The following is a 22,343-nucleotide window of genomic DNA, read 5'->3' as shown; positions in this document are numbered from 1 at the left end:
TTGACAGCAGAATGAAGACAAGTCTAGAGACCTGAAAGCCATGCCACAGTCCAGATGGAGAGTAGTGGGGTCTAGGAGAATATATCATGGAGGCAGAGCTGAGGAGGAAGAAGTGGAAAACACGAAAACGAGATGCAGTGACGTGTGTGTGTGTGTGTGTGTGTGTGTGTGTGTGTGTATGAAATGAGAGGTAAATAAGCTGTGATTCCTGGTCAGTGTTGAGGTGACTTAGGGTGACAGTCACAAAGCCTAACAGAGAAAAAAGCAGTCAGGCACCTAAGAGAAAAACTGCAAATATAGACTGTCTCCTATATTTGCACCAAATCCTCCAGTGTTCTCAATATGCTTTACTTTATACGTTTTAACTTTTGTGAGTTAGATTATCCTCAAAAATCAATATCTCTGAAATCCAACCCTCTAACAATCTCTCTATCCATTATTCAATAGTGTCTTCATATTTTTATTGCTTCTCTACTCAGACATTAAGACTATGAAGTTAGGGAATTCTTCATATCTACATAACAATGACTTACATATAATATTTAATTAGTAAAAGTGTGCTGTTTCATTCATATGGAATTGGTATGTCTCAATCCAACAGCAGGACTGTGATTCATTTGGACTAGCCTGTGTAGCCCCTTGGGCTTGGCTTCCAAGTTCCTCTGGGCATCTCAGCAGCATACATGAAGATTCACCAATTTTGTGTTGTCCCTGTACTGTTGACACCTTCCCTAAAGGCAACCTGACCAGCTCACATGGCAACTGGACTCAGCTGCTTCTCTTTCTCTACAGCCTGCCCAAGTGATTCCTCCAGACAGCAGATATACTACACATATATCCAACTTTCTGACTTTTCAAAAAATCCTTAAATGCTAATGTTTCCTCTCTTCTTATATATACTTTCATATTTAAATATATATATATATATATATATATATATATATATATATTTAATGTCATTTTCATTTTCTCTAAATAAAAGAGACAAGAGACAAAAGAAGTATCCTATCTTTCTTCTTCATTAACATTTTCCCCTATATTTTAGTCACTTATTCTCAAGGAGCCTTTTGAAATTCTAGGACTTCTGGAAAGATTGTTGTACAGATATTGATTTTACACTCTTTTTAAAATACCCAGGCTCTGGAATGTGACAATTTTATGTCTAATTCAATGAGATTCAAATAATCCTGTTTCACACTGCCTTTAGGATGACTAGTTAGCAGTTGAAAAGTCCTCACCTATTCCAGAGGCTGGTGTGAAGGAATGAATTCTGTTAACGGTAGGAAAATCCAGGGATTGGAAATATCTGAAAGAAGACTGTCCTATCTCTCAGAGGAAAATATCAATGGAATTCTGATCTCCTACAACAATAGAGTAATAATCAAATCTTGAAGTAAAAGTTACAGAAAGAAAATGGCAAAATTGCCTAGTAAGACTATAAAAAAATGGTAATTCTAATTTAAGAAACAAATTTCATATGAATCCATTTAGTTCAACAAAACCATAACTTTTTAGATACTGTTTCAAACGTCTTTGCATTTACCACACAAAGTATATATATATACTTTGTGTGGTAAATATATATATATATATATATAGTTAGTTAGTTAGTTAGTTAGTTAGTTAGCTATTGTCCATGACCCAACCATAAAGAAAGAAAAGAAGCAAAATATTTTCTTTTTTTTAACATTGTTGAAATTTTATCTAAATTTTTGGTAAGAAAAAGAAATCATATTCTTATTTAGAAAACATTTTTGAAACAATATTGTCAAAAGTTGCTGAACACTTTTTATTAGTACTATAAATTATTCATGACACCCCAAACATATTCAGATAAAAAGTTACCTGTTTGCACTTGTCTATGAAATCTTCATAGATCATTCTATTCTACCCAACCACCCCTTATTTTATTTTAACATAACTTTAAATTGGTGGTTCAGGGCACTACAAGAGTACTGGAATAATGATTATTTTTCCTCAAATTGCATTTATACCTGATAATTAACATTATCCCTCAAGAAATAGTCAATGGATTACCTAAAAAATTGTTACAAGAGCATTTTCATATAAAACAAACATTATGAAGGCTAGACGATTTGGGTAATAACTATAGTTGCATTATAACCACCATGTCATCTTACCTAAAAAGGTATTTTTGGCAAAAATTAAGTAAATATCATCTCCTGAAGACAAAGCTTCAATTTGTGTCGTTCCACTCACTGGCACTTCTTCAAAGTAAATAAATGTGCTGCCAGACCATCTGAATAAAAGGACGTGTAGCCTGACATTAGCCTGGGAAATTGCTAAGAACCAAGAGTTGCCTCTGTTGAATAAGGCCATGGTCAAAACACCCCGGACAGGAAGATTCTGTTGCAATGCAAAGCTCTGTCCATTCCATCTGAAGACCTGTAGGAAATGTTCAAATATAAAAACCTTCATGACTAGGAATTTAGCACTAGGAAGAATTTAGCCAATGTCACATGTCTATTCTCCTGTATCCTTTTATTTAGTTAGGATGATACTTTTATTAAGTGGGAAAGTACCAAGCCTAATGCCTTCTCCCCTTTTTTATCTCTCTGTGTGTACACACATGCATGCAGAATAAATGAAAGAGAAATTATTTGAAAATAAATCTTAGAAGTGAGTACAAGATCTTCTGATGCTGCTGCACATCATTTCCAACGTCTTGATCAACAGCATATAGAGAAATGCCTAAACTATTTTCATCCTCATGGTGGCAATACATACAAGGCTTCAGGGTAAGTGTTCATAATATTTAAAATTAAAAGAAAGTGTATAATCGATCTGGTTTCCTATATAATTTGAGCACTTTCACAACAAATTATACTTATTCAGGAGATGGAAGATAGTGGAGGAGACAGAAGATAACGAAGTAAAGGAAAGCTACTTCTTAAGCTGTATCCTGGTGTGGTAGGAGCCCTCTTCAAACAAAGACAAGAGGCACAGCACAGCTAGTAGATGTGTGCACATGCAACTCTGTTGAAAAATGTGGCACCTTTAGTAACCAGGTTTGCATGTGTTCCCCAGAACAAAGAAAGGCAGTGTGGCACACTGAGCATGCAAACGCCACTCTGCTAACACTCAGGGCACATGTGCAACTCTGCCAACACCTCCAGTGGGCCTGTGCAGCTCTGTCAAAATTTCCTTATAGAATAACCACATGAAGTGTATTTTTCCATATAGGGGAGCAAAGGAGCTAATATGTAACAGGGGAAAGGGAGACTAGTAGTAGCTATATAAGGCAAATCCCTGCTGCAATAGGGGCTTGGCTTTTGGATGAAAATCCACCCAGTCTGTCCTGGCACAAAATAAACATTACTCTTATTAACCACCTTGGTGTCATGTCTCTGTGTGTGAACCCCACAACAGTGGCCTGGAACCAAAGCAACAGGTGTACAGCTTCTTAACAAGGTGGGTAAAAGAGGAATTTCAATAAAATTTAACATTAGACACTGAAGTGGCTCAGGGATTCAGGAATTTGGGTACAGTAACTGAACAAGAAGGAATACATTGGAGCAGACCTGGCAGCCCCACCACCTATGCAGAGTCACCACAGACAGAGGGAACAGAACACAGTCTTCATAGAGAGAAACCTGAGATCAAAAATGCTACCTATTCTTAACTGATCCAGAGGCTGTACTGCATGCTAATGCTTGAAAAGCACGCTCTATATTTCAAATGGTTACGGAGAGATAAGGCAAGTCACAATGTCCTGCACACAGCTTTCTGGGGACCTAGGCTGGGCCAGATGGAAAGTGAGTAAAACAGTGACTACACCCAGAGCAAAGGGAGCCAAATTCACTTGTCCTTTGTCTCAGGCAGCTCATGTGACCAGCTGAAGTCTGAGCTGGCATGGTGAACACACTAAAGGACTAGACCAGAGAAGACAGTGCTCTTGAGCAGCAGTGAGTAAAGGATCAGCAACCCCCTGTCCCATGATTGGATTTTTGGGAGGGTCTTGAGAACCAGACCTGCAGATGACATTGGCTATTGTCTAATCTAGAAGTGTGTCCATCTAGTCTTTCCAAAGAAGCCCCAACCAACAAAGCCCAGGAGGCCTAATGAGACCTCAGCCCTACCTGCTGGAACTTCCCTCACAGGATGCTGCAGAGGCAGTTCCTTGGGAGTGCACCAAACTGGTCCAGATGGACAAAACACCAGCTGATAGTTTGTCCTAACTCACCCCACCTCATACTAGTGAGAAGGGAAGCTGAGTCTTACATACTACATCAAACAGCTTCAATCTTAGGCTGTTCCAAGTGGCAGCTCAGAGAGCAACACAAAACCAGGAAGGACTAAACAACCCCACCCTTTGCTCTCTCTATCTGTATACAACTCAGAAGAATTGAAAAGAAAGACTGTTGACATACACAAAAACCACCCAATGTCATCAATTACTTTGTCTAATTCAATGGAGAAGTGTCCTTCACTATTCATTCTTCATTACAATTTTTAAAAATTCTTTCTGGGGCTAGGGCTGTAGCTCAGTGGTAGAGCACTTGCCTAGCATGGGTGAGGCAGTGGGTTTGATCCTCAGCACCACAGTAAACAATTCAATAAAGTTATAAAAAAGTATTAAAAATTATTTCCATGTGTGCATCATAAACAATATTATAAATCAAATGGATCAAATGTACATCTATAGAATATTCCACCCTATAACAGCGGAATTTATCTTCTCCACTGCACACAAAATTTTTTCCAAAATAGACCATATTCTAGGCCATGAAACAAATCTTAGCAAATACCAAAAAAAAAAAAATCAACATATCCCATGTATCCTATCAGATAATAATGGAATGAAACTAGAATCAAAGCAAGAAAAATAATAGAAACCACAAAAAAGATGGAGATTGAACAATACTCTCTTAAATGAAGAAAATATCAAAGAAGAAATAAGAATAGAAATTAAGAAATTCTTAGGAAAAAAGATAAAAAGATACAATAGATCAGAATCTCTGGGACAGTATTAAAATAGTTGTAAGAGGAGAATTATAGCACCATTATAAAATTAAAGTATTGTCAAATAAATATGCTTATGCTTCACCTCAAGGCCTTAGAAAAAGATGAACAATCTAACCCTAAAACTAGTAGAATACAGGAAATAATTAAGTTCAGAGCCAAAATCAATAAAGCTGAGAATAAGAAAACAATAGAAAGGAACAAGATAAATAAGATTAGCACTTAGCCAAACTAACCAAAAGAAAGAGTGAGAAGAAGCAAAGGAAATACCAGCAAAAAAGGAAATACCAGCAAAGACCCTTTTGAAATCCAGAGAGTTATCAAAACCTGTTTTGAAAATTTGTACTCCAATAAGCTGGAAAATCTTAAAGACACTGACAAATTTCTAGACACATATGGACCTACTCAAATTGAATCAGAAAGATGTAGAAAACCTAAATAGACCAATACTAACTAATGAAACTGAAACAGTAATTAAAAGCCTTTCAAAAAAGGAAAACCCAGGACCTGATGGATTCTCAACTGAATTCTACTAGATCTTTCAAAAAGAACTAACACTCTTTCTCAAATTATTCCATGCAATTAAAAGAGAGGGAACACTCCTAAATACATTTTTAGAAGCTGGTATAACCCTGATGCCAAAACCAGATAAGATGCATCAAGGAAAGAAAACTACAGAATAATATCCCTGATAAACTAGATGCAAAATTTCTTAATAAAATTTTAGCAAACACCATTTAAAAACACATCAGAAAAGACAATACACCATGATCAAGTGGGTTTCATTCCAGGAATACAAAGTTGTTTCAACATAGGCAAATCAATAAATGCAATTAATCCTTTAACAGAATTAAGGACAAAAATCATTTGGTCATCTCAATACATGCAGAAAAGGCCTTTGATAAAACTCAACACCAATTCACATGAATAAATGCTGGAGAATCTAGGAATCAAAAGAACTTACCTAATCATCATAAAGGCCATTTATGACAAACTCAAAGCCAACATCATACTCAGTGGAGAAACACTAAAAGCATTTCCTTTAAAAACAGGAATAACACAAGGCTGTCCACTCTCACCACTCCTATTCAATATAGTCCTCAAAACATTAGCCAGAGCAATCAGGCAACAAAAGGAAATGAAAGGTATACAAATAGGGAAAAAAGACATCAAACTATTTGTTTGCCAATGATATGATCCTATATCTAGAAGACCTAAAAAAACTCCACTAGACCACTTCTAGAGCTTATAAATAAGTTTAGCAAAGAAGGAGAATACAAGATCACCACTCATAAATCAATAGCTTTCTTACACTCTAACCATAATTCAGCTGAGGAAGAAATGAAGAAAACCATCCCATTTATAATAATATCCAAAAAAGTGTTAAAGAGTTAATCTAAAAAAGAAGGTAAAGGAACTCAGCAATGAAAATTATAGCACATTGAAGAAAAAAACAGAATAAGACCTTATCAAATAGAAAGACATCCCATGTTCTTGAATAGACAGAATCAATATTGTCAAAATGGCCACAGTACCAAAAGCAATATAGAGATTCAAAGCAATCTCATTTAAATAACAATGATATTTTTCACAAAATTAGAAAAAAACAATTCTTAAATTCATTTGGAATAATAAGAGAAACAAAATAGCCAAAGCAATACTAAGCAAGAGAAGAGAAGCAGGAGGTATCACAATACCTGATCTGAAATTATATTTCAGAGCTATAGTACCAAAACCAGCATGGTATTGGCATCAAAATAGACATGAAAACAAATAAAACAGAATAGAAGATGCAGAGACAAATCCACATACTTACAGCCATCTGACATTTAAAAAATCTGTCAAAACTATATTTTAGACAGACAAAAGACAGCCTTTTTAACAAATGGTGCTAGGATAACTGGATAGCTATGTATAGAAAAATGAATCAGACCCCTCTATTTCACCCTATACAAATCCAAATCAACATGGATCAAAGACTTGGGAATTAGACCAAAAACTTTACAACTACTAGAAGAAAACATAGGCTCCATAGTCCATCATATAGATGCTGACAAGACCCCCAAAGTGCAAAAAATAAAATGAAGAATAAATGAATGCCATAAAACTAAAAAGCTTGTCTACAGCAAAGGAAACAATTAAGAATATGAAGAGAGAGATGACAGAAAGGAAAAGAATCTTGGCCAGCTATTCTTCTGATAGGGGATTAATATCCAGAAGATTAAAAAAAAACTTAGCACCAAATATAATAATAATAAGAATAATAATGCAATCAATAAATGGGCAAAAGATCTAAACAGAAACTTCTCAAAAGATGAAACACAAATGGCCAACAAATATACGAAAAAAATGTTCAACAGCTATCAGGAAAATATAAATCAAAATTACAATACAATGTAATCTAAACCCAGTTAGAATGGCACTGCTCAAGAATATGAATAATAATTGCTGGCGATGTTGGGGGGGAAAGGTATCCTTGAACATGGTTGGTGTGACTACTAAACAACTCTGAAGAGCAGTATGGAGATTCCTCAAAAACCTAGAGATGGAACCACCCTATGACCTAGCTCTCCCACTCCTTGGTATTTTTCCAGAGAGACATAAGATTGACACACTGCAGGGATATAGCCATCTCAAAGTGTATAGCAGCAAAATTTCAATAGGTAACTTATGGAATCAACCCAGATGCCAATAAATAGATGACTGGAATAGAATGGAATATATATATATATATATATATATATATATATATATATATATATATATATATTCTTAATATGTATCACAATTATGATACATACACACACACACAATGGAGTTTTACTCAGCCATAAAAAAGAATGAAATGATGGCACTTGCTGGTAAATGGATGAAAATGGAAAATATCATGTTAAGTGAAATTAGCCAAACTCAGAAACTCAAAGTTTATATGCAGAAGCTAGAGTAAAATACGGAAAAAAGGAGGAAAGGAAAGGATAATACAAATGAATTATATATTAAATAATAGACAAGTGAAAGGAAGTCTAGCAGAGTGGAGGAAAGGGATGGAGAGGGGAAGGAGGATGGAAGGGAAAAAGAGGAGGGAAAAATGGATACCATGAACTAAAATAGATTTCCATGCATGTATGAGTTTTTCAGGATGAATGCAACTACTATGTATAACTATAAAGCTCTAATTTTAAAAAGAAAAAATAATAATTATGCAGAAAACAGTTAGGACTTTTGAGACAAGCATTAATCTAGGAGCCTGGGTACACTGACCTCCTCCTTTATCACTCTTATTAACGATGAGGAAAAGGCAAAAACTCACATAGCAATAACTGAACAAATGATAACCATAAATTAAAACTGGTACTGAAGCCAAAAGTCAGGATGATATGATGAAAGAAATGTATGTATTAGGGGAATGAAGATAGAAGGAATGACATGACAGTTTCTAAGATACAGATGGTTATGGTGCTCTGAATAAAAACTAGCCCAGGAAGCTGACAGTGCTAAGAGGTTGAACAGTCAAGACAGGAAAGGGGAGGTCATGAAGTATCCTTTCTTGGGTGACCATACAATTACCATTCATGTAGGGGTTCTTTAGAGATTGAAATATTAATAATAATTATACAAGGACATGGCATGATCCAGTGCTATCCTGGGCTAGAAGAAATATGGTTATCCTACATATATAGCATACTAACTAATGCTAAATTTATTATCATTGGGAATCACTAAATTTTTAAAATGAGTAACATGAATCAATATTTTTAAAAGATTACTCCCGCTACCAATAGAGAATGAATCTGAGGAGATCAGAGAACTTCAGAGACTAGCTTGGAGACTAGCAGTTCAGGTAAGAAAAGATAAGAACTAGGCTTAGACAGAGATGAGCTGAGGTGGAAAGAAATGTCTATACTCAAAAATATTATGTAGACACAGATTCAAAAACACTTAATGATCAATTAGATGTGAAAGAAAAAAAAGGGGGTAATTCAACAAAATATATCACAGAATTCTCCCTTGAGCACTTGCATTTCTGAGGTTACTATTTCCCAAGATAAAAGCAAATACTCAAACACAAGTTTCATAGAGAAAATTAATTACAGTTCAGTTTGATATACATTATAACACACTCCTAAAATATATTTAAGTGGATGCATCAATAGGCAGTTAGACATTCAAGTCTGGACTACAAAGGAAAGGTTGTAGATATGATTTGAAAGACATTAGCCTATAGCTGATATGTAAAGCTAGCCTAATGTTCCTATGAAGAGCTACAGAACTGATGAAATTTCCCAGAGTAGGTGAAAAGAAAGAAGAAATATGAACTAAAACTGAATTATGGAATACTCTAAGACATATTGATTCAGAAAAGGGAGGAGGAACCAGCAATGGAGACTGAGCAGAGTTCTTAAGAAGGAAAGCCTTGTGGTATCATAAAGCAAGAGTAGAGGGGGTTGAGATTTGGGGATGACTAAGTCTCATGCTGGTGGGAAGTTGTATATGACAGTGATAAACATATCCACTGGATTTGGCAACCCAGTCGCCATGGGTGAGCATGAGAAGTACACAAAGCTAGCTGACACTTCTCTCACAACGTCCTACCACAAAGGAGAGACAATAAATGAAAAAAAAAGAAATTAGAAAGGGAAGAGATCAAGGGATTTTGTTGTAAACTGAACAATTCTCAACTATTTATGCCAACTGTAATAATTTCGTGGAGAAAGAAATGCCAGCTATGGAGGGAATAACAAAACCTTATGAAGGCTGAGGGGCAGCCATGTGAAAGGAAGGGCTTCTCCAGAAGGACACTCCTCCACTGCAGCAGGAGGGAGGGGCAACACTGGCTTTTAAGTGGGATTTTGAATTTGGTGTTGGGAAAATAAGTAATCTCCCTCCAGTGACTTTCATTTCACTGAGGTCATTAGTTGAAAATGAGGCGATAAGAAGCATGTACAGAAGCACGAGAGACAAAAATTATCAATTAAGCATTAAGGAGATTATAAGATGTAGTGTGCTAGAAAAATGTGAAATTTCTGGGGTGATGCTGAGTGCCCAATTGGCAATGTTAATCATGAATTTTTAGTGATACCATCTGTCTAGCTGTGTGATTTTTCTCCATAATGTTTTCCAACTCAATTAAATTCTGATTAAATGTTCATGTTTATGATTACATTTGCTTTGGCTCTTGAAGAACATATAATATTCATAACTGTTGTTTAAAAGTTAATTGGGACCAATCAATATTCATATTCTCCTTTACTACTTTACCACAAACTATGGTTTTCTTTTATACCAAATCTCTAGACCCTACCTCATAACTTTCAATTACAGTATTTTTTTAAAAGTTGGGGAGATCTTCATTTTCAAAGATCAAACCTGAGTTAATTCGGAATCCTCTCTTTGACTTGCAACAATTAAATAATCTTGACTGTCTGAAGTAAAATATCTTACTTGGGAACTCTCAGAAATAATGATTGTTTGCACCTGCAAGGAAGACAGAAAAGTGGGAATAAAAATTTAGAGTTTAACTCAGAAAGGCACTAAATATTATACTAATGAGTTAGTATTTGATGTTTAAGACTCGATGTTTAAAACTATTCTGATCACTAGGTATGCATATATCATAAGCATACATCATTTCAAGCCAACAAAAATAGCCCCAGGTTAAGATACATGCTACAATTTGTATCAACTTGCAAAAAGTCCTGTTACTCATTAACATAGAATATACATTGTCATCCATTTAGATCAGTCTTACAAATCTGAATTTCTTTTAGGTAAAGCAATATAAAATGAAGATTTTGTTTTTACCAGGAATAACTGGAATCCAGATGTGAAGGTATACACACTGTTAACAGAAGACTTCTCTTCATTTCTTTCTTTATGAGTAATTACAAAGTAGGGGGAAAGACCAATCTTAAAGGCCTCACAAGTTTTAGGATTTTGTATCTTTAAATCCTAGAAAATGAGAATTACAAAAAACAGTTAATTCATAACTCACATTTACTTGTATATTTTATTTTGTGCACTATGGAAAAAAATAAGCAATGTTTACCTTTACTGGAATAAAAATCCCTTGCCATTGGTAAATAGTAAATGATGATTTTCTTAACATTATACCATATACTGAATCTTCCAAAGTAAAGAAACACCAGCCAGAAACTGGCTTGTCCAAAAAACTTTTAAATATGGAAAAGACAACATCCATTCCCCCTAAAAAACATGAATCATTATTTACCAGTGCATAATTCCTTCTCAAACTTATCTTCTCTAATTTGTTATTTAAACATTGAGACTAATGACTTCAATACAAATGAATTCCCTATGGTGTGTGTGTGTGTGTGTGTGTGTGTGAGAGAGAGAGAGAGAGAGAGAGAGAGAGAGAGAGAGAGAGAGAGAGAGGGAGGGAGGGAGGGGAGAGAGAGATAGAGACAGAGACAGAGACAGAGAGAGAAAGAAAGAGGCTAGAAAACTTAAAAATAGTAACTTAAAATAACAATTATGGATAACAAAAGGAGTACTAATACTTCACTCTATAGCCATATGAACTTTCCCAAGGTCTATTTAAATATAAATACTTGCTAACTGTAATTTTAAAGGAAAATATGCTAAAACATGTTTTATTTCTTTCTTTTCTTTTTTCCAGAACTGGGGTTTGGACTCAGGACCCTGGGCATGCTAGGCAAGCACTCTGACATTGAGCAATAGCCCCAGCCCATCTCCCACCCTTTAACACACTCTTCTAGTATTTGCAATCTACTGTTTTCTCCTGTATTTCTCACCAGGTCTCCAAATCCCCTTCGTGAGATCACTCTGCTATCCCTAGCCATTCAATCTGATGCTTTTCAATTTTCAGGCTGGGTCTTCTTGCCTTCTCTGTCTAGAGCTCCTCTTCTCAGATTGTTAAGTCAATGTCCATGACTTTAAAAACAGTAACACATGTCAGATCCCTAAGTCTATCTTGCAGCAGAGACCTTCCTTTGAGTATAAACGCCTTCTCAAAAGGAACTCAAACTTAACATGTGCTAAAACAGATTTATTTTAATTCCCTCGCCAAAACAACACCTAGCCTTCTTTCACATATCTCTTAGTCAGTGGCAAGACACTCTATCCTACCACACAAGCTGAGGAACTAGGAGTCATCTGGGTCTCAGCCTCACCCTTGCACCCAGTTCATCACCTTCCCTAAACTTCCATCATCTGTTGCCCTTTTACTCATCTCCATGCATCCTCTCTTCTCTGCTATACCAACCAATTCTTTATACGGTCCTATGAATAACACTTAAAAATGCAAACATGATCATACCATACCATCTTCCCCATGCCTAAACCACTCAAAGGTTTTCCATTAACTCTGGGATAAAAGATTGACATCCATAAAATATTTCTCAAGTTCTTCAATGATCTCTGCATCTCCCCTATTTCTGTACTCCCTATTCACTGAGGTTCTTCAATTATGACATGTCCTTTTATGTCTGAGTTTCCTGCCTCTAAAGCTTCCCCCTCTTGTCTCCCAGGTTCCTCCAACCCAGTTCTTTGCATAATTGATTCCTCCACATTGATTTTTAATTATTTATTTTGGTACACCTTAAATTCTAAGCTCCATGAGCTCAGTACCATGCCTAGGCACTCAATAAATATTCTTGGATATAGTAATAAAATTAAATATCTGTTTCCCATTTTTAATAAATCCATAAGTTATAATTCATGGAAATAATGTAAATCTTATACACGCAACATTTCTGAGTTACAGCATTTTGTTCTCATAAAAAACTAAACATACTCATGCCAAAGGCTGTTTCAGATATCGTCTCCCACTGCACACTCACAGCTAAATTAATGTCATTAGTACACGACACATTTAAATATACCATTCTGTTGGTTTCTTCAATATCTATAGAAGTGTCTCTGAAATTGTAGAAAACAAAAAAAGAATATAATTTCTACATATTTAAAATATATGTAACATTACCAGCATATGCTTAATATGCTTCTACATTTATACAACCCAAATGACATGCACAAATTTGATACATGAATATTTTCAAGACAAATGGGTGCTTGAAAATATTCATTTATGGAGTTTTTTTAAGTACAAATGCAACACTCATAATCAGAAAATACTGAAGATCAGTAATTTAACATTACACATTTTAAAACTGTCTTTTTTGAATTTTTCACACATAAATCAAAAATATCTGACAGGAAAAAACAGGAAATTCTTAGTATAGGAATAAAACTAAATCTCTTAAAATACTGTAGATAAATATCTGTCAGTTTCCAAAGGAAATTTTATAACTATAATCATTTTAATATGTTTAAAGAGTCATGTATTTGGATTCAGTGACCAAGTATATTTTATATTTTTTCTTGCTTTTTATTTCCAAAATCACAAAATAATGCAGGCCTTTTCCTAGAAGTGTGAACTACGAGAAAATAAGAATTCTGATGACACCATTAAGCAGGCCATGGTTAAGTCTTTGATGTTCTCTGTTATAAGAGAGCTTGTGGACTATGGATCTGGCTTCTGGAATTCATTTTAAAAGTCCACTTTACATAATCACACCTCAATTTTCTTTTGCATTTTCTTATGTCAAAAATTATTTCTTTCTTATTTTCAGAAGTGATATTTTATTATAAATAAATTATACCTATTTTCAATAGCAGAAATACTGAACAGCCCCAAAGGGGCCTGATTTTGTAATACTGTTATCAAAGTTTGAACCTGCACCCCTAGTCTAGCACCTCCTGTCGGATTAAACAAGGTGCAAACAAAATGCTCATCCATTTCTGGTTCTGAGTCTAATACAGCAGAAATGTGCAGGGCCTGAAAACAAAATTAAAAAAGTAAAGTTACTAGAATAGAATATATTTGCAAAACACATACAGAGAAATTTACTAAACATTTTTTTTTCTTATTTATTTTTTAGTTTTCGGCAGACACAACATCTTTGTTGGTATGTGGTGCTGAGGATTGAACCCGGGCCGCACGCATGCCAGGCAAGCGCGCTACCGCTTGAGCCATATCCCCAGGCCCTACTAAACATTTTAGAAACCAAAATAATGTCTTTCAAAAAACAGCACCTCTTTTTTATTTAATAATGGTCCCCATAATGTGATAGCTACTTTGGGGATTTTCATGTTATTACTTTTGGGATTTTCAACACTGTGGTACACTACATGGAAGTGTCTAAAAAATAAATGACATTTCTAAATAACACAGAATAAAATATTAAAATATTTAATTCATGTCCTTTTTTGGGATACTTTTTTATCCTGCTCTGGCTATATAAATTCATGTCTTTCTAGTCTAGGATTCACCATTAAAAAGCCATGGTAGAGGGGCTGGGGTTCTGGCTCAGGGGTAGCACTTCCCTAGCATGTGTGAGGCACTGGGTTGAATTCTCAACACCACATATAAATAAATAAAGGTCCATTAACAATTAAAATATATATATTACAAAAAAGCCATAGTAGGAACAAATCAGAAACAACCCAAATGTTCATCAACAGGAAGATGGATAAACAAATGGTGATCTGTTCCATAAAACTCTATTCAACAATAAAAAAGGATCAGCTATGGATGTCTGCAACCACACAAAAGAAGCATGAAAGAAGCATGAAAGAAGCTAAACACAAAAGAATAGATACTATAAGGCCCTATTTATACAAAGCTCAAGAATCAGCAAAAATGAGTCAATTAAAACATTACAAAGTGGTTTCCTCTTGAAAAGGCAAGACGCAAAAGAGAACCATCTGGGTAATAGTAGTGTTAATATCTTTAATCTGAGTGGAGGTATTATGTTTTGGATATGAAATGTTGTCCAAAGTCTCATGTGCTCAGAGGTAGACTTTTTGGAAAGTGATAAATCATGATGGCTCTGATCTCATCAGTAGATTAATCCACTGATGGCTGAATGGATTACTTGTATTAAGTGGGTCACAAGGGATAGAGGTTGTCCTGGAAAGGTCTGGGTTCTCTCTCTGGCACTTTCCTCTTGCTTTCTGTTTTCCCCAGGTGCAATAAGCTGAGCAGCTTTCCTCAACTCCACCCTTCCACCAAGATGATTCTACCTTGGAGCCCGATGACATAGACTGAATCCTCTGAAATGCTAAGCCAAAATAAATCTTTCCCCACTAAGTTGTTCTTTTCAGTATTTTGTTCATAGTGATGAAAAGCTGACTAATACAGGTCATTATATGTGTGTATACTATGTTTAAAATCATTAATCCATATGTTTGGAATAGGTGCATTTTACTATTTATATGTCAAAATAAAAACGTGGAGCAAAAACAGTTGTGTGAGCCAAAAATATTTAATCCAATTTTCTCTAATGTTTAATTTACCAAATGAACAAAAGTTTTACTTAAATACACACTGAGAAAAAGACACAAAATATTACAGTAAAAAAATTTTAAATATTTTAAATTACAAAAAAATTATTAAGAGAAAAAATGTGAATAAAGCAATGACAAATTTTAATATACTTCAAATTTGAACTTTTGTATTTTTCACAATTTAAGTGTGTCTTTGAAGAAATCAAAGATTTTAAATTTGGAAGAACGTTTAAAAAATGAACAAAAAATATGTTGAACTTTACAAAAACTTAAAATTGAGAAAGTTATTTGATTGTTAGATGAATTAGTTTAGAGGAAAGGGCTGCAAATATATTTCTTTAAAGCAGTATTTTAGCTAGCTTGAAAAATGTCTAAAAATAATGCGATGAACTAATTTAAATTTCAACTCTATTTTTAAAAATAAAGTTTAGTAGGAACAGAAAATCAATATACAGGAATGGAAAATATATAGAAAAATAAGTTGGGAAACTAAACTTATGTAAGGATAGATCACATTCATAATTAATCTCAAATCCAAGATTTTTCTCTTTAAAACACTATTCCTATTCTCAAACAGTTTGAAGCAGCAGTTACATGCTGTTTAATTAAAATATAGCAAAAAGAAATGACTGACTGGGGCTAGGAGCTTTTTTTGGCTTATGCTTTACATATAAAGTAAAGTATACCATTTAAATAAGTTTGGAATTTAAAATAAAAAACAATATGTGTATTTTTATTATTTACATATTTCTCTATTAATAGTAAATTCCTTCAGTTGCTCTCTATACATATTATATAGTACATTAGCACTTGTCACATAATAATCTAATCATGTCTTTATTTCTCACCTAAGTTGGAAATATCTTTTTCTTCTTTTGAGGATGCAGGAAAAAATATTTTGTAAATATTAGAGTTATAAGGTTCATCCTTATTAAAGTTGCATACTGTACCTTGAGTCGAACACCTTCTTCTAATACAATATAGCCTTTGGAACGAGTCAGGTCCTTGGATTCTGTTGAAGAATTCACTTCTGTGACAATGAACTGAACTGTCACAGTTCCAAACAGTCCTCGTGCAGGTTCCCGAACAATGTACAAGACTGCAACGCTTTCCTGAACATAGAGAGCTGCTGGCTCTCTCAGGAAAAAGTGCTCACTGTTGTTAAATGATAGAACTCCAGGGCCATCATCATTAGCAAGGATGGTAATTACAGCTGTCAAAACAAAAATATTCAATGATAAATGAAAATAAGAAGGGCTGTTATAAATGCTGAAATGAGTGTGGATATTTCATTGGAAAGAAGGTCAACTCTCGACTTCAAGTGATCATTTTAAGAGTACCTTTTCCTTTTTTTTTTTAAAGAGGTGTCATTTTTAAAGCATTACATAAAATTTCATATTCCTTTATTATATGAAAATACTCTGCAATCTTAGAATGGAAGGTAGGTTTGTCAACCTGATGTGATGCTACCTCTCAGAAGTCAATAGCAGAGACCAAATTTAATGATGAAACAGTGAAAACATTCCCAGTAAAAACAGAAGCTAACCAATCCCTAAAAAACAAATGCCAAATGTCATCTTTGATATAAGGAGAGCAACTAAGAACAGAATAGGGAGGAAGAGCATGAGAAGAAGATCACCATTAAACAGGGATGAGAATGGGGAGGGAAAGAGAGAGAGAGAAGGGAAATTGCATGGTAAAGGAAGGAGACTCTCGTTGTTATACAAAATTACATAAAAGAGGAAGTGAGGGGAAAGGGGAAAAAACAAGAGAGAGAAATGAATTACAGTAGATGGGGTAGAGAGAAAAGATGGGAAGGGAGGGGGGATAGTAGAGGATAGGAAAGGCAGCAGAATACCACATACACTAGTATGGCAGTAGGTAAAAAAGTGGATGTGTAACCGATGTGAATCTGCAATATGTATTTGGGGTAAAATTGGGAGTTCATAATCCGCTTGAATCAAATGTATGAAATATGGTATGTCAAGAGCTTTGTAATGTTTTGAACAACTAATAATAATAATAATAATAATAAAAGAAAGAAACAAGATAATGATGACTGCCAGCACTGCTACTGCTCAACATGTCCTGGAGCTATCCATCAGGCAAAGGTAATGGAAAAGAAGGTCCAGAACTTTCATCCTTAAATGAAATGCTTGTCTACTAACAAGATGCAAGAAAAAAATTATCATATGATAAGAGTTTGAAATATAAATTTAGAAGAGATTCAAGATAGTGGAATAGAGGAAGGTTGCATTTCCAGTTGCTCCATGACTCCACACTCAAGCAGCAGGAGAACTGCTTCTCAACAAGGTGGGTAAAAGAGGGAACTCACTGAAATTCAATTTTAGACAATCATGGTCTCTTAGAAACATAGAAATGAAGATGCATTGAACAAAGAACAAGAAAGAGTACATTGGAGCCAACTTGGTTGCAGCAGCAGCAGCAGTAGCAGCAGCACTGATTGGCCACAGAGGGGAGGGGTAATATATATAGAGAGAGACACAACCTATTGGCATGGAAAAACCTATGGATGATAAAAAGTCATAATTTAGCTATCCAGAGGCTGCACAACAGGCTCTTGTTTGAAATGTGCTTGTTGTGAAATCTGTTTCTCTCAACTGACAAGGGAAGACCTGACATGGAAGTCATCTTGAGGAGGCCACCTTGCAGTTTGCTGCTGCAGAAGCCTGTAAGATCAAACAAGAACTGCCATAATGTCCCATCATGTGGCCCAACGTGTACCTAGTAGAACACAAATGCAAGAGTTACGGAGAATATTGTACCCATGGTGATTCAAGTAAGAAATACAGAGGGGAGTGAAACTCACTAACCCTTTGAGCCTGGTGGCTCACATGACCAGCTGAAGAGGTCATGAAACTGAACAAGTGGGTGTGAATACACTTAGGGACTAAGTGTGGGAAGGCCATGTTTGTGGGCAGCAGAGTGTGTAAGACTTATAGAGACGTGAAACACGTGGAGAAGACTGGCTTTCCTGTCCTACAAATAGAATTCTAGGGAGATTCCTGAGATCCTGGCAGCGATTGCCATCAGCCTGTTCACTAGGAATGTGTGTTCTCCAGGGAAGGTAATACTCAACAAAGTCCTTAAGCTCTGATTAGACCTAAGCCTAGCCACCAGAACATCACTACTAGGACTGTGCAGAAGCTTCACACTCAGAGTGCATCAATGTTATCTGTCTGCACAAAACTGCAGTTGATAGTACTTCCCATTCCTTCCTATCTTATAATGGTAAGCAGGAAAGCTGAAAGCTATTTCAAACAACTTCAGTGTTAGGCCAATCCAGTGGGCAGTTTAGTGAACAACACAAAAAGAGGAAGGAGTTAACCCCCAACCAAGGTTGTGTCTCTTACTCTCAATACATAGCCCAAGAAGAAACAGAATGACAGTTGAGGATAGGCACTGACATCCACCTTTATCAACACTTTGAAACACCTAAGTGGAGATAATTCTTTAAGTGTGCATGTGTGTATGTATTCTTGCTGGAGTGATTCGTTGGTAGACATACATACATACATACATTCATACATACATTTTTTTTTATCTCAGTTTTAGCATTTTTTAAACATGTTTATTTTTCCTTGAATTGACCCTTAAGGGTCTGTGTTTTTGTCTTGTTAATTTTGGTTTTGTTTTGTTTTTACTTGTTTCTCTTTCTCTCCTTTTTTTTCTTCTCACAGTCAAATTCTCTTTTTCATTCTTTTTCTTTCCCTTTATTTTGTTTTATCTATTTTTTCTCCTCCTTCTTTATAGCCATCACTTGAGACATATTTTCTGCATTCTCTCTGTTCATGTTTTGAACATTCTAAATTGAGAAAATGACTCAATAGTATCTTTAGTACCAACTAACTCTTTTTTTGTTCTTTACATAAATATACCCATTCAAAAACACTGACATAAAATTCCAAGATGCCTCATTTAAAATGCTTTTTTATTCTAAGTAGAAATCATCAAGTCTCTCTAATCTGCCTTTCCCCCTATATTAGGGAAACCAGCATGAGAAAGAGGTGAGAAGAAATTGTCAAATACCTATTGTCTGTTGCCCCAGTTCCAGTCCAGGAGAAGGATTTGTTAAAATGAGCTGAAATTTTTCATCTCCTTCTGGAATGTCATCATCAAGAATCATGATTTCTATATTTTTATGTCTTTCTCCATCAGAAAAATGAAGAATCTGGTTAAAAGTTAAAAGAAATAATATCATTTAAAAAAACATTTTTTTTTATAAAATGTTTGGGATGAAACAATATAGTTGCGAACACAAAGAATTAGCTATCTTAATTTATTTAAATTGACAGTGTTTTATTTTAAAAGTAAAATTTATGGAGGAAAAGAAGAAGCTGAACATCTGATTAAGGGGAAAAAGTTACTAAGAAACAAAGTAAAAAGTTTTTAAAGCACAAAGTGTTTCAGTAAGTTAAAAACAATGAAATAAAGGATAAAAATTTCAAGATAAGAAACACTTTGAGAAGGTCATCTAATGATATGAGTTTCTTAACACAAGATCTGTATTCTCCAATATCAATTGTTACAATAGAAAAATTAATCTGCACAGAATAATTGTTACAATAAGACTAAATTTATATTACTTACTAAAATACTAAAATTATTTTGCCACATGAAAATCTGTTCTAATTTACTGTGAATTGGGTTATATAATAGTGTACTAATTTATGTAGGACATAAGTAACTATAATTCTCAGGGAACAGTAATTTTAAAATAATGCATAAAGGTCGTCTGGGATAGATGTTAAGACCTACCACTGGGGTGAAGATGTAATCCAGCCCCAGCTGTGCTTCCAAATTCTGGGTGTACACAAACAAGGACACATGGCCAAGAGTCTCTTCACTCCTGTGAGCTACCAATATTATACTTTCAAGGGTTTCATTTACTTCAAATCTGTAAGAACAGAAAGAGAAAGTAAAGAAAGTATTTTTTTTTCCCTATTTTGAACTTCTATTTGGTAGATGGTAAAAGATCTGAAGCTTGGAGAAGGGCTCACAGAGCCTTGGGATCACCTGCTGTGCTGCCATTGGATCATCCCTCGGGCACCATCATTGGCATCAATAATGATTTGTGCAGTCAAGCCTTCTGAATCTGAAAAATATGCAGATGTATTTAAATGAATACAAATTTATTACTATAAAATTTGTATAAAGTTTTATTATTAAACTTTAAAATTTTATTATGCTTGATCTAGAATTTAAAGATAGTCCCTATGAGATTATATAATTCCTAATATGAATATTGCTGATATTACTCAAAAGATTTTAAGACTACAAAGGCACCAATGCTAATAACATCTGAAAAAGACCACTTTGCTAACAAGAGCCACTGACTTATAAAACTTAAATCAACCACGAACAGCATGAAATAATAAGCAACTAAGGTTATGGAGCTTTTCCTATTATTTTAATAAAATTTAAAACTTGGCATCTCTGTTCTGTAATAGAACTGTTTCAGATGGGAAGGAGTAGAGAGGCAGAAAAAAGAGGTAAAAGAAATGAGAAGAGAAGGACAGGCCAGGAGTGGCACAGAGACAGAGACAGGTCTGGTAAAGAGACACAAGGACAGGGATACACAAACCAGAAAGCAAGAAAGATGAGGTTTCTATTAAGGAGAAGGAGAAGGAGAAGGAGAAGAAGAAGAAGACTTTGTAGAATGAAAAAAGAAACTAAGATTGAAGTGAATTTCTCTTATCATTTTTATTTGTACTCTGTCCATCAAGCTTAATATGTTACCAATACCTGCTATTCAGTCTTGAAATATTAACTAACCCTGTTACTTATGTTTGTTGGTTGTTTTTTTTTTTTTAATATTTGCTCTTTTCCTTAGTCTAGGTTGCCTGTGACAGCTGCACAGGTAGAGAAAGGAGTAGGGGTTTATGCACTTCTCTCTAGATTGAAGAGAGCAATATTGAGAGAATATAAAACCAAGAGAGAATACAAAACTAGGATTTGTGCCCATCAGAGTATCCCAGCCCTGCCATTTCATAGCTGTGTGATTTTGGTCATATTATTTAATTTCTCTAGCCTCAGTCCCCTCATCTATAAAATGAGAAGATGTAAGTAACAGCAGTTTGTCACTGAAAACATATGAAATAGGAGCATCATAATGCATTGAACATCACTCACCTACTCAACCCACCTCTAATATGAATATCACAGAAACAGGAAGTATTTTATTAGTTTTCTTAGTATGAAAAATGTTTATCATGTAATCAGACTCTATGGAACAGCCAAGTCATTGCACTTTTCTATTTTTTTGCAAAAGATCTGAAATTTGTCAAACAATAATATGTAGGAAACTAATTACTTCCTTTCAGTGTTCTCAAACTTGTCACAATGAGTCTCTGATGTGAATAAGGAATGCTGTTCCTCAAGCCACTGGGCTTGCCCAGGCTTCTTCTTCACCAGGTTAATGTCCCCTGGGTGCAATATTCTTTCTACCCTCATGATGGGGCCATGGAGCTGGGCACCCTCTGTGCTACTCACCCCCACCCCCTAGTGGGCCATCACACACACACACAGGCTTCAGACAAAATTCCTTAATACTAAAACATTCAAGCTGCAAACAGGAGGTTTTGTTCCAACATGGGAAGTCATCTTTTTAAAGGAATCTACATAAATCTATACCAAAGTTCAAATTTTACCTTTCAGTCTGTAATGAATTAACTGAGTCTTTTCTAAAGCATGAAAAGAAAAAGATCAAAGGTCAAAAAAGAATCAGAGAACACAACAAACAAACAAAAGATCTCTTACCAAAAAGAAAATAAAATCACCTGAAAGTTGGAGAACTAATGAAAATAGCTAATTAAAATGTTTAAAACATGAAAATAAAATGCCTTCCCAAGAACTAATTCTATTTTGAGGATTACAAATTTGCTTATAAAATAGTTGTAAAATGTAAAGACCACCACATAATAATTCTTAATGTGTTTATACTATCCAAAGCCCAAAACCACAATAATGCTGCTCTCTAAAATAAATGTAAAAAGCTCACATAGTTGAAA

At 34.8% G+C, this 22,343-nt stretch overlaps 1 protein-coding gene across 1 annotated transcript in view; it reads right to left on the bottom strand.

Moving 5' to 3' along the window:
* LOC144375669 (adhesion G-protein coupled receptor V1-like) overlaps window positions 1-22,343 on the bottom strand; it is an 87,469-nt gene that overhangs the window by 9,988 nt on the left and 55,138 nt on the right. Inside the window, 11 exon segments of the mRNA XM_078041116.1 lie at window positions 1,239-1,361; window positions 2,142-2,406; window positions 10,351-10,458; window positions 10,786-10,932; window positions 11,030-11,187; window positions 12,758-12,882; window positions 13,626-13,801; window positions 16,263-16,525; window positions 19,363-19,504; window positions 20,092-20,230; window positions 20,350-20,428. Of these exon segments, the coding sequence (XP_077897242.1) occupies window positions 1,239-1,361; window positions 2,142-2,406; window positions 10,351-10,458; window positions 10,786-10,932; window positions 11,030-11,187; window positions 12,758-12,882; window positions 13,626-13,801; window positions 16,263-16,525; window positions 19,363-19,504; window positions 20,092-20,230; window positions 20,350-20,428 (1,725 nt within the window).

The sequence above is a fragment of the Ictidomys tridecemlineatus genome, chromosome 3 (genome assembly GCF_052094955.1).
Source record: "Ictidomys tridecemlineatus isolate mIctTri1 chromosome 3, mIctTri1.hap1, whole genome shotgun sequence".
NCBI lineage: Eukaryota > Metazoa > Chordata > Mammalia > Rodentia > Sciuridae > Ictidomys > Ictidomys tridecemlineatus.
Note: the sequence above shows the minus strand (reverse complement) of the source record. Positions and strands in the feature narration are given on the sequence as shown.